Here is a 13,209-nt window from a genome sequence, read left to right on the forward strand (position 1 = left end):
AAAAATTTATTTTAATATGATTAAAAATTAAAAAAATTAAATAATAATAATGTGTAAAATTAAAATTTTGTTCATATTTAATATTTTTAAAGTTTGGACAACTTTAGGAGTAATTATCCAGAGGGGGAAGCCTCAGATGCAGGCCAAGTGGCCAGTATGGGGAGTAACTCTGCGTATTCAATTTCCTACCATCTTTATCCATAGCGCATACTTTCTCTTTTCTTCCGTCATATCTTCTTTATACTTTCTCCCTCTTATGTATATTTTTTTTATTGGGACCGCCAAAATCTGCCGCTTCAGAGTTTCGGCGCTCCTCTAAACTGGCCATTTTAGCTGCCGTCCATTGTCAGACTGCCCCACTCCTTCCTTCCTCTCTCTCTCTCTCTCTCTCTCTCTCTCTCCTCTGTTGCTCTCTCTATAAAATCAACTCTCGCAGTCTCACTCCATCCTCATCTCTCCGTTCACGCACTGAAAACAGAAATTATTAGCTAGCACGCAGAGCGATTCACTGTGTTGCTCTGTGTGTGGGGGAAAGGATATGGGTAGTGATGGGTCGTCCTTCTCCAGCCCCTCGGCCTACCTCCGGGCGCTGGCGCAGACGCCGTCTCGCCTCGCCCGGCGGGCTGGTTCGGTCTCCACTTCCTTCGAGGAAATGAACCGGGTACGGGCCCGGTCCGGATCGGTCATGCAGCGGAACCTCCGGTGGTTCGACCTTGTCGGGTTCGGCGTCGGTGGCATGGTCGGCGCCGGCGTGTTTGTTACTACAGGTCAGGCCACCCGCGTCGCCGCCGGCCCCGCTGTCGTCCTCTCGTACGCCATTGCCGGCCTCTGCGCCCTCCTCTCCGCCTTCTGCTACACCGAGTTCGCCGTCGACATGCCCGTCGCCGGCGGCTCCTTCAGCTACCTCCGCGTCACCTTCGGTAACCAAAACACCCAGCCGTCTCCCCCTTTTATTTAATCTACCTTTTCCTGTCACCCATATTTATCGCAATGGAGTTCAATAATTTAACAGGGGAATTCGCCGCTTTCCTTGCCGGCTCGAATCTGATAATGGACTATGTTCTATCGAACGCCGCCGTAGCCCGCAGCTTCACGTCTTACCTGGGGAGAGCGATTGGAGTCTCCGCCGAAACGAAGTGGATAATAACAGTATCGGGTCTCCCAGACGGGTTCAACCAAATCGATTTTGTAGCCGTCGTCGTCGTTTTGATCATCACTGTCGTCATCTGCTACAGGTAATTAAAATTTGAAAGTACAGAAAATCCACATCCGCTTTTCTTCGGATTATCTCCATTTTCAAAAAACTCAAACCGAGTTTTCGTTTTTCTCCCATTAATAATCCAATTCCAATCGTGAAAAAAAAAAAAAAATTTCAGCACGAGGGAGAGCTCGCTGCTGAACATGATCTTGACGGCGGCTCACATACTGTTCATAGCATTCGTAATCCTAATGGGTTTTTGGAAGGGAGATTGGAAGAACTTCACCGTACCGGCGGATCCGAATCACGCGGCAGGGTTCGCCCCTTTCGGAGTTTCCGGTGTCTTCAACGGAGCTGCCATGGTTTACATGAGCTACATCGGATACGATGCCGTTTCGACGATGGCAGAAGAGGTCAGAAACCCAGTTAAGGATATCCCTGTCGGGGTTACTGGCTCCGTTATGCTTGTTACCGTCCTCTACTGCTTAATGGCTGCTTCGATGTGTAAACTCCTCCCTTACGATCTGGTAAGGCTGGTTGGTTGATAATTATTATATTTTAATTAAAATAGAGACAAGTGAAAAGTCGGAATTAACCTTCAGGGGGGGAGTGTCTAATCGGGTGTCGCGACGACCATGCAGATAAACATGCAGGCGCCGTTTTCGGCGGCGTTCAGCGGGAAATCGGACGGCTGGAGATGGGTGTCGAACGTGATAGGGGTGGGGGCGAGCTTTGGAATCCTGACGTCGTTGTTGGTGGCGATGCTGGGCCAGGCGAGGTACATGTGCGTCATCGGACGGTCCAACGTAGTCCCCGCGTGGTTCGCTAGGGTCCACCGTAAGACATCTACGCCCGTCAACGCTTCGGCTTTCTTGGGTCAGTAAATAAGAAAAGAGTACATGGTTCTTCGTTTACTTGCGTTAATTGGATAAACTAAATTTAAATTGAAGGGATGCTTTAGAGGTCCACCTGGCGTTATTTATTTATTTATTTATGGGTAGTCTCCTCCACTCTTTGATTTGGTGGTGGGTGTTAGGCCGTTGGGGCGGGGCCCCATCCGGAACCGTTTCAGTTCCTCCCCAAACGTGCCCTTCAAAACAGTGCATTGAGACGAGTTTCGTGAGTTGCGAGAGGAAGGGTACCCTACCCTACTACCAAGTCCTCGCGGATCACAAAAATGCAGGTGGATCTCTGATGGGCCCATGAGACCCGCTGTCATAATACACATATTAGGAAGGTTTAAATGACACTGATGAGCAAACAAATTAAGAGGTTTCTAATCTTATTATCGCAAATTAAGAGGTTTCTAATCTTATTATCGCAAATTAAGAGGTTTCTAATGCGAAAACCTATTTATTTTACCAGGAGTGTTCACGGCGGCCATTGCCCTCTTCACCGATGTGAGTGTCCTCCTCAACCTCGTATCGATCGGGACCCTCTTTATATTCTACATGGTGGCAAACGCCCTCATTTACCGGCGTTACGTGACGATCGGGACAACAAGCCCGTGGCCGACCCTATCCTTCTTGTGCTCCTTCTCCCTCACCTGCATTATGTTCACTTTGATATGGCACTTCACCCCCCACGGCAGGCCAAAAGCCTTTATGCTCGGCGCCTGCTCCATAATCGCCGTTGCTATTCTTCAACTGTTCCATTGCATTGTGCCCCAAACACAAAAGCCCCAATTCTGGGGTGTACCCTTCATGCCATGGATACCATCCGTCTCAATTTTCATGAATATTTTCCTGCTGGGGTCCCTTGATGCGGCATCCTACGTGCGGTTTGGGTTCTTTTCAGCCATAGCAGTGCTTCTCTATGTTCTATACAGTGTTCATGCCAGCTATGATGCAGAAGAAGGGGGTTTTGGTCAAAACAGTGGTGATCAAATCCTCAAGGAACCAGCAAAAAGTATTGGAGATAGGAACAGCCTCAAAGTGTAAAAAGAATTTTCTTTTGCCTTTTGCTCTTCTTCTGTTTTTCTTTTTTGGCATAATGGGTTTTCTTCAACTTTTTACATATGTGGGTTGATGGGTACTTTTGAAAAGGGGTGAAGGGGCAAAAGAAGAGAAGAAAAGGAAAGCAAGGGAGTGGAGTGAACAGAATGCAATTGGCAAGCTGTATAGGTGGGTCTAGAGTGGGAGTAGGTGTAGGCATGGATCCCTTGTGAATTGGGTTGTGTTGGCCATCAGCTCAAGTGTACTGTTGATGTTTGACATGCAACTGTCAATGAAAAATCAAGAAAGCAACACACTCAGCCTTGAGGTTGAGGGATTGAATTTTTTGGTTCCTATCTGCAGTGGGTGTGTTGGTCTCCTTCACTATTTTACTTAATTTCTCAAAAAAGGGTTGTTATTCTGTATTCTATTGCATAGGGTGGGTGAATTGCTTGACATTTTGCATTTGGGAGTATGAAATTCGGTCTTTGGATTTAAATTTGAGTATATTCAGATATTTTATATTATTACATCTTATACTGATCTAATACAAATTCAAATTAAAACCTTTCCAAATATAGGGTGAATTCAAATTTATGTAGCCACTTATGCTATGTTTGGGAGCATGTATTTTGAGCATTAGATTTAGACAATTTTATATTACATCTTATTCAAATTGAATGCAATTTTAAATCTAAGGTCTTTTCAAACATAGGGTTAAAGTATATATTTTGTGAGATTACATGATATCATTAAATTAAGGACAAACAACATTAACTTTCTCCTTAGGTTTGGAAAAAGGACGTAAAATTGTTCCAAGGTTTCAAAAATTATATAGTCCCTCTCCGATAAAAGGCAAGGATTTCTTCATAGGGTTTAGATAAGGTAATGACAATTAATGTTGTTTGAACATTACAACTTGGGTCAAATAATGAATTAAGTCCGGAGATGCTTATTATTAGTGGCAAAAAGAGTGCGGTCGGATAGAGTTAGAATAAGTTGAAATGAAATAATAATATGATTTTATAGTCCCACAGCGAGCACTATATGATTCAATAATGACTCAATCAAATTCATTTACTATGATAAATGTGTAAAGTTTGATATTAGATTAACACTGAAACTAAAGCAGATAACACTCAACTCGTCAAATTCATGGACAAATATATTTAACTAGCTAGTAATTGAGTTGAACTATTTCTAAGAACAGTGATAGGTTTGTTTGGTATGACGAGCCATCAATTAGCCTATTAAAATAACAATTCTAAAACAAAACTGTAAAGAGGCTCAACAACCTCATAAAGAATATTTACAAAGCATGAAAGGATTAGGAGGAACATCCTTAAAGCTAACAGCATTCTTGTTTGCCCGGATATTCTATAAGAAAAGATATACTGCTTTTCAAAAGATTTATCATACATTCTCACGACAACATATAAATACTTATTCCTACACAAAGAAGAAATAAAACATATAAATTCATGTATAAAGCAATTGGTAGAGTAGGATAGGCAAATTTTAAAATGGGAGTAGGGAGAGTTGGAGAATTCATGACCAGAGAGTTGAGGCCAAGTGGCAATTTTCAAAACACAATATCCATATTTTATTAATGACAAAGTGGGAGCTCTACCATCAACACTCAATATTCAATTCAAGAGTGATTCCCTTGGGCTTTGGCATATATATTAGGGAACTTAGGCAGGCAAAGCTTCCCCTGGTTAGCAGCAATGGGGGAGAACTTCATTCCCATTTTTTGGGATAAGATCGATTTAGCCTCTCAAATCCATGTTAGCATCTTAGCTTTACAGGTAATGTTGAATATTTCTACCCTTTTTTATTCACAAAAAGGCAACAAGTGCAGCAAATCTAATGTATTAAATCCGAATAGAAGCAATAGATTTTTTAGGGTTTGTTTAGCTGTAGAGAATATAATAATTTCTCTTTTAATTTTTTAATATTTAGTTGAAAATTTTGGAAAATAATAAAAAGATGTTTTTGAAGTTTTTTTTTTTATATAAATGTTCGTAAGATTAGACAAACAAGGAGATAGTTTGGTAAGTCTTTAAAAAATTTAAATAAAAAATATTCTAATAACACCTTATTGTTCTTTGAAGCTTCATTGTTCTTCGATACTTTCAACAACAAAAAAAATAAAAGGAGAGGCCAAGAGGGTATATTTTAGGGTTCTAACACAAGACCTCGAAGTTTGAGAATAATTGTTACTACAAGTTGGAGATGCTTTTAACATGAATGCCTCGTATTCTACTTATTGGAATAATTTGCAAGAAACAACAATAAAAAATTCTTTTTGAAAACAAAAAATCAAGATCCCCAATGAATATAAATATGTTAAAACAGAGAGTATGGTTAAGCAATGTAAAATTTAAAAATAATGAGTCCGTTCAAAAGCCTATGCACTAAGAGTGAGAGATGCTAATCTGAGAAAAAAGGAGGAGAGGGGGGCGGCGAGGGGAGTTAGCATCCAAATAATTAGAAGTTGTGTAAAGATTTTCTTGTCAAAAGGAGGATATGAGAATGGATCAACCATAGGAAAAGCAATGCATACATTGAAAGATAGGCAGGGTGTGCATAATGTCATTTTTAAGTGGATGAAATGTCATTATCATTGGGAAAAGGAGAAAGACCGATGAGTTGGGGAGGCAATTAGTGGTACTAATACAATTAAGGAAACAAGGTTACCTCTAATTGATCTATGTGGTTGAATACATACACTAATTTGTCAACCCGAAGATAAAAAATAACAGTAGAGGACATCGGGCCACCATTTTCATTTTTTCCTACTAGGGTGGTCGATAGGCTACTAGCCAATGTTTAGGTTATGTTTGGCTTGCGTAATGGTCATTCCTAGGAATAGATTTTTTTTGTAGTACATTAGTTATAATTAGTCATACAATAAATTATGTTGTTATTATAGAACATATATTAATATAAAATATTTTATGAGTTCGTAACATGTAATAGATAAAGAATAACTATTTCCAAATTTCATCATGGGAATGTCTAATCCTTTCTTATTACATGTTGAATGAAATAATTAGAAATATATAAATAATAACTATTCTTCTGATTCTCAAAAGTTAAATTATATTTCACCTTATTCCAAGGAATAGCTATTGGGGCAAACCAAACAAGTCGTTAGGTTTTCTAGACGAATGAACCTCTTGCTTTTTTATTTTTTTGCGGCGTGAAAGAGAGAACTTTTGGTTTAAAAATAAGTTACATACCATCAATGATAAAATACTTTTAATCCAAAAGAAATCTACATGAACTCAAAAAAAAAAAGGAGAGCAGTTCTTATTGACCTATAGAAGGCTTCTCCAATGGTTAAATTAATTCAAAGAGTATTTATTTGGACAAAGGGAGGGCAGGGGAGGGGGAAGAAACCCTAGTTTGTGTTACGAATACACACATCAAAGCCAACAAACGAAAGAAAGAAAAATGAGAAATCAAAGAACAATCAACACAAAGACACATAGATTTACGAGATTCGATAATTTATTTGTGTCCTCGGAGTCAAATTACTCTGATTTTACTATTCAACAATAATTACAAGTACTGGAAAAGTAGACTATTGTCTCAAGGTCATCTAGCTTTGTTAAGACATGTGCTTTTGAGCATGTCACTGCATTTGTTAGCTGTACTAAATGCCTCGAAACTGGTGATAAAAAAACACATGGTATGCTTGCCTCTTTTTTCTGGAGATTTAAGGATGAAAAAGAAAAAATGAAATGGAGAGTTTGAAAGAAATTGTGTGTTTTTGTGGAGAAGGGGGGCATATGAGTAAGGGACATTTCGGAAGTGCAACGCTCGTTGTTTATGAAATTTAGTTGGCAGTTATTAATTCAAAATTCTTTATGAGCTAGATTTTTTAAAGCTAAATATGTTAAAAGAGGACATATTGCTCTTTGCAGACCACATGGATCAGATTCTTCTTTTTGGAGGAAAATTCTACAGTGTATGCTTGAACTGTTAAGTAAATTTAAGTGGAAGGTTAGAGAAGGAGATGTGAAATTGTGGTATGATAAGTTTCTGGATTCGAGACCTTTGTTTTCAGAATGTCCAGATAGTGCACATTCACATATCAGATTAAAAGATTTGGTTATTAATAATGTGTGGGATGTGGACAATTTGTAAAGAATTTTGGGTTTTAATAAAGCGGAAGAAGTGATGGAAAGAGTTGGAAATCTTAGAAACTCTTCGAACATCCTATTATAGCTTCCAAAAAAGAATGGTTGCTTTAATACGAAGTTGGCATGAGATGCTATCAGAGTTAAAGCTCTGAAGTTTGATTGGGTAAAGTGGGTTTGGAACAAATGGTTACTGAAGAAAATTGTTATCTGTATGTGGAAGGCTACTTTCGATGAAAAGGTGAGAAGGGTGTAGGTATCACTTGTTTTAGCATCTGATTGTTGTGAGATGAAGCAATCAGAAGATGTGGAGCATGTTTTGAATAAGGGAGATCTTATTGCTGATGTATGGAGGAAGGTTTCGATGGAGGTAGGTGTACCTTTCCTTAGGCACCAAAGCTAGAAAGAAAGAGTCCAAATGTGGTTTAATAGAGCTTCCTGATACTCTCAATTGGGAATATTGATGGATTTGATTTCTTGTTTAGTAGTTTGGAGGTTGTGGAGAAGGAGATGTGTGACTAGAATGGTGGGGAAATTGGAGAGTAGTATAGATGTGTGGTTGTATATTAAGAATTAGGAAGGGGTTTTGAGTAAGAACATGACAGTTATGGCTCATTTAAAATATGTTGATGTTCGAATATTGCAGAATTTGGAAGTGCAGATTGTGAATAAGAAGAATAAATCTAGGCAAGGTATGATGTAAAGATTTGCATAATTTATCATTTTTTTTTCCATAATAATATTTAATACAATAATAATCTTGATATACTGTTCAATTGAATAACATAATCAAACCTGAATTCATTGGTACCAAGGATATACCCAAAATATAATTTTGATACCTATGTAGCAAGAAACGTAATCACATACATATCATCCAGCCAGTCACAATACCAGAGTTCTACTAAACCTGTTATATATACAATCATCCACCAAAAAAGCCAAATGGACCCTAGGGTCATAACCCAAATATAAACTTGATTCTAGCTCAACAACTCACCCTTCAGACAGGGTAGCCCCATCGGTCTCTACTATCGTGGAACTCTATCTCCTCCTCTACTTGGATTTTCTAAAATGTTTATATAGCTGGGGTAAGACACCTCTTAGTAAGGGAAATAAACTAGTATCAGTGTGTGGCAACATAAGTATTTTCGTGTTGTACAGATAAATAATACATAAAATATAACTGGAAAAGTCTGACTGTACTAAACTAAGTAAAATATGATTTGTCAATTCATAATATAACATACTGCATACTATACATGGAAAACATTTTATATAAGTGTATTATACTGAAATAGCACCCAAGATGGATAGTTAGCTGATGTCATGTCTTACCCCCACATGACTGGATTATGCGGCCCAAAAGCGAGACCTATAAATGGCTGGCCGTCCATGTTAGATCGAACATAAGTTTATAAGTACGATGGGCCTACCCTCCCGGTCCCGGACTACGAGGGGGACTACTCCATTCTACACTGAAGCCACATCGACTGCCATCTCCTACACTACTGGTCGTGTGGTAGCACTATCATAGTCCTGAACATATAGTTACGGTACCATGCTCTTGAAAACTGAACTAAACCATACCATCTAGGTTTTGATATCATATACTACGATTCGTATACTGAACATATTGTTTCATATTTCATAATAATATCTGACATAATAATATTTCACGAATTCTGTCATAACATACATGAATATCACATCTGTGCCAACATGAATCACGGCATCTGCGCCGATATAACATAACATGTAATCTCGGCATCTACGTCGGAAAATTGTAATATACTAAACATAAATTTCTTACACTGTTTACATAATATTCATGAAATCATAGTTTCTGCACCGTTTTATAATTTTCTTGAAAACTGGAAATGCATATTTATTCTGAAATAACATAATATTCCATAAGCATAATTTTCATGGTAAATAATACTCATGCCGCACAAAATGGATAACATTCTGGTGTAAAATATATTCTAAATCATATTTCCTGATAAAACATATTTAAATCATATCCCTGTTCACAACAGTATTTCCCAAACATAATCTTACAATATACATATTTTCTTGAAACCAAATGCTATAAAATAATGAATAATTTTACAAAAATACTGAATTAGTTTATCCCCTTACCTGGCTTACTGGGAAGCCCACAAAACATTCAATTCTACACCTGTAGTGTTCCCAGCACAACACCCTAAAATTAACATTTTTCTCAACAAAACTTCAGTATTATCTTCCCTAACATATTCTCCTCAGTCCAGAAACACCAAATAACCAATAATACTGAAATTAACTAACTTACCCAAATTTTGGGATGGTTCCCAAGTTAGCCTAACCAACGATCCAATCCTGCAAAAATGAAGAGCAACTTCCCAGGAGTAGCGTGGTGGCTTCAGATTGTCGATCTGGCGAAGTACTGGGCCAAAATTGAAGAGAGAAGGAGTGAAGGACGGTTTTTAGTGAGAGAGAGGAAAGTTGCATGCAAAAATCTTGCTAAAAACCCAAGTTTGAGCTATTTATTCACCTGACTTCGTCGACGAGACCAAGAAGAGAATTCGTCGACAAACACTTATTTTCGTCAATGAATTTCAGACCCTGCAACAGCCCTCTCGGTAATTTCTCGTCGATGAAACAGGTGGCGTGCGACGAATTTTATAGTGAGTTCGTCGACGAAATCAGAGGGTTCATCGACGAACCCTGCAATTTCTTTTTTTTGAATTTCCTTTTCCTCCCTTCTTGTATTATTTACATATTATAATTCTTCAGGTCTCTACATGTTAGATGGCTAAAATCGAGGCAAGGGAAGTTGAAACTAAATTTGGATGGGAGCAGCTTGGGGAACCCAAGACCAATGGATGGTGGTGGCATCCTTAGAGACTGTACATGTTCTTTTATTTTTTGTTTTTCAAAATATTTTGGTTCTTGTTCTAATAATGAAGCTGAATTGACAATAGTGATGGAAGGAATAAAGTTTTGCAAACAATTGGATCATACCAGTAATGACATTGAATATGATTTGAATAATGTAGTAAATTGGATAAGATCCAATAAATGCTCTTTATGATATTTGTGAGATTTTTGGGTGCAACTTATTGGTTTATTGGAGGGAGTAGACTTTTCTATAAATCATTTGTATAGAGAAGGGAATAAAGTGGCAGATGTTTTAGCTCGACAAGGTGTCATGAGAAGGAATAGTTTATTTACAAATAGTAGTCAACTTCCTAGAATTATCAAATGTTTATATAGATTGGATAAGATGGGTATGACTTATATGAGGTATGTTTAGTTGAGTTTTCTTTTGGTATTGGTATATGTTTGTTTTCTTCTTTTGTTTGGTTTGATGCGTGGGGTGTTTTATTGGTTATTATGTAAGCCCCAAGTGTCCTTTTGTTTCCACGGTATTTTTTCGCCATAAGTGAGGGTATTAATAAACTTGAGACGAAACAGTTATGTGGACGGCTTCCAGCTCTTTGAAAAAAAAAACAATAATTACAATTAAAACGTCATAACCTCACAATACTCTCCATCTAATATTCCATGTACTAGAAATTAGACTCCACATAAAACAGTCTAGATGACAAATATGGATGTTCTACTCTAATAAGATAATGTGTCTCTGGATATATATTTGGCAAGGTCATTTTACTCCAAAAAGTCAAGGTAGACTTTTTGGCTAATGAAAGTAGCTTTCTTCTTCTTGTTTGTTCTTTTCTACCTCCTTTCTAATTGATAGAGAAGTCATATTGAACTTAACATGTTCAAATTAATTTGCGTGAGCTAAGGTACTTTGATTTAATTGGCCCCTAAAACTTAAAAATAAGGTCTATGTTTTTTAGACATGTAGTCTAACATTCTTTTGAATGTTTAATGAGCTACTGGAATGATATATCTCTTGATTTTTATTTTCAAGCTAAAAATCCAAGGCATGGTTATGTGAAGAATTAAAGTATCGGTTGCTAAAGAGGCTTTGACATACTTGGTGACGTTCAAGAGAACGATCAATTTATGTGGGAGGGGTATTTGCTCAACCACACCACATTAAAAATTATGAATTTTTAATGTATATTTTTAAACAATAAAATTCTAGATTAATGCCAAAGGGTATGTTTTTTTAAAAAAAACTATAAATCAACATTAGTTTTTGCAGCTAACAATGAATCTTTCGTGATGCAAAAATAGACTCATTTTTTTTAAAAAAAAATACACAAATATATATATATATTAAATGTAACTCTCAAAATATAAAAATTTCTCATAAATACATAAATATGATCCGTTGAACGCATGATGCATAAGACATGTCATCTTCACTCCACGAAAAGAAAATATAAAAAAAAAAAAAAAAAAAAAAGTAGTGGGCATATAGAGCACCAAAAATCTTGTCGGGTAATTTTTATTAATTAATAAAATAAAAAAAAGTGCAATTACATTTTAGTCCTAACCATTGAGCCTTAACAAGGGATATCCTTGGAGCCCAAGGCAAAATTCTCTTTCTCCCCCTTTGTAAATAAGAGAAGGGAAAAATGTGGGTGGGCCGAGAGAGGGGGGTGCAAATTCGTAAGGCTTCAATGTTTGCCTTTCCCTGTTTTCCTTTTATTCTATCCAAACATCATAATTGAATGCCTTTTGTCTGTGGGGGCAAGGGTCAATTGCCCCTTTGGTTTTGTCTGCCTCGCCAGATTTCCTGTCCCCATTGATTTCCTTTCCTTTTGGGGTGAGGAGGTGACCCCTACTTCTCTCTCTCTCTCTCTCTCTCTCTCTCTCTCTCTCTCTCTCTCTCTCTCTCTCTCTCTCTCTCTCATCCAATCTACTTCATCCTCCATAGCAAAATAATGCAGTGTGTTTTTTCACCAAAATGCTTTAAGTACCAAAAGATAAGATGCATTCCACTTTCCAAACCCTGCTTTTTTCATTTGTATTTTTTCCACTAGAAATCCCCCTGTTTCAATTTCTCAAATACAAAGGCTCAGGGTGGTGGGTGGGTGCGTGTGTGTCTTCTTTTGGGCTAATGCTAGGTACTATGGTTGTAAATTCATGTTTTTGAGCCTCAATTTTTCATTTCTTGTTTTTTTAATTTCAATCAATTATGTTGAGAGTTTTGAATCCTTCAATTTTATTGCTCAAATTTTGGAATGAGATAGTGAGTAATGCTTTAATAGTTCTGAATTTGTCAAAGGGAATTGACTATGATCGTATAAATTCGCAGAAAACGATTCATATGATCGAGCCCACCTAGTGGTAGTGGTACTTAAGGTTTCGTTTGTTGTTTTTGTTGTATTTTTTAAATTCAGGGCCACGTTGGAAGGCAATTTTTATTATTGTTAAGATTTTAGACAATTGTTGTGAATAACTTTTACATGAAGGAGTTTTATGTGAAATTCGCTAATAAACCTTCAAAAAACCAAATTGGGCCTATAGTTGTCCGTGACATGCGAGGACCACTTTTGCACATGAGAGCTAAATTTGACATCACCAAACAACTTCAATTTTTTGGCGCTATTAGGCTCCATTTGTATCAAAAATTTTCTTTGAGGGAAAAAAGAAAAACAAGACAAATAATAAGAAATTTGTTTTTATTTTATTTTTTCAATATAAAATACTATTTGAAAATAAAAATCTATTATTAAAATTTAAGACAAATCAAGTGTTAACAATGAAATAAATTTTTTTTTATTAGTTTGTTACATATTTTGTTTTCCTTTTTCACTTTACTTGATAACCAAATTATAGAAAAATAAATTTCATTATATTTTCCTTCCTTTCCTTATTTTTATCAAATTCCAAATCGAGCATTAAGGATTTTAACTTCCTATTTTGAGATCACAAAAACAATCTAGAATTTTATATGAGTTTTAGTCCTTAGGAGCTTTGCATCTTATAAACAATTTCATGATTCATCATTTGAAGTATGATAGAG

General features: G+C 37.0%; 1 protein-coding gene across 1 annotated transcript; it reads left to right on the forward strand.

Moving 5' to 3' along the window:
* Positions 1-350: 350 nt before the first annotated feature.
* On the forward strand, positions 351-3,486 carry LOC131165255 (cationic amino acid transporter 6, chloroplastic). Its single transcript, XM_058122878.1, has 5 exons — positions 351-920; positions 1,013-1,235; positions 1,377-1,725; positions 1,840-2,074; positions 2,564-3,486. The coding sequence occupies exons 1-5, from the start codon at positions 539-541 to the stop codon at positions 3,136-3,138; spliced, it is 1,764 nt and encodes a 587-aa protein (XP_057978861.1). The 5' UTR covers positions 351-538; the 3' UTR covers positions 3,139-3,486.
* The last annotated feature ends 9,723 nt before the right edge of the window (positions 3,487-13,209 follow it).

Source organism: Malania oleifera, chromosome 10 (genome assembly GCF_029873635.1).
Source record: "Malania oleifera isolate guangnan ecotype guangnan chromosome 10, ASM2987363v1, whole genome shotgun sequence".
Lineage (NCBI taxonomy): Eukaryota > Viridiplantae > Streptophyta > Magnoliopsida > Santalales > Ximeniaceae > Malania > Malania oleifera.

Coding starts and splice junctions, on each gene's coding strand:
- LOC131165255 (XM_058122878.1), top strand. CDS start 539: ATGGGTAGTGATGGGTCGTCCTTCTCCAGCCCCTCGGCCTACCTCCGG. Junction 1,236..1,376: donor ACTGTCGTCATCTGCTACAG/GTAATTAAAATT, acceptor AAAAAATTTCAG/CACGAGGGAGAGCTCGCTGC. Junction 1,726..1,839: donor AACTCCTCCCTTACGATCTG/GTAAGGCTGGTT, acceptor ACGACCATGCAG/ATAAACATGCAGGCGCCGTT.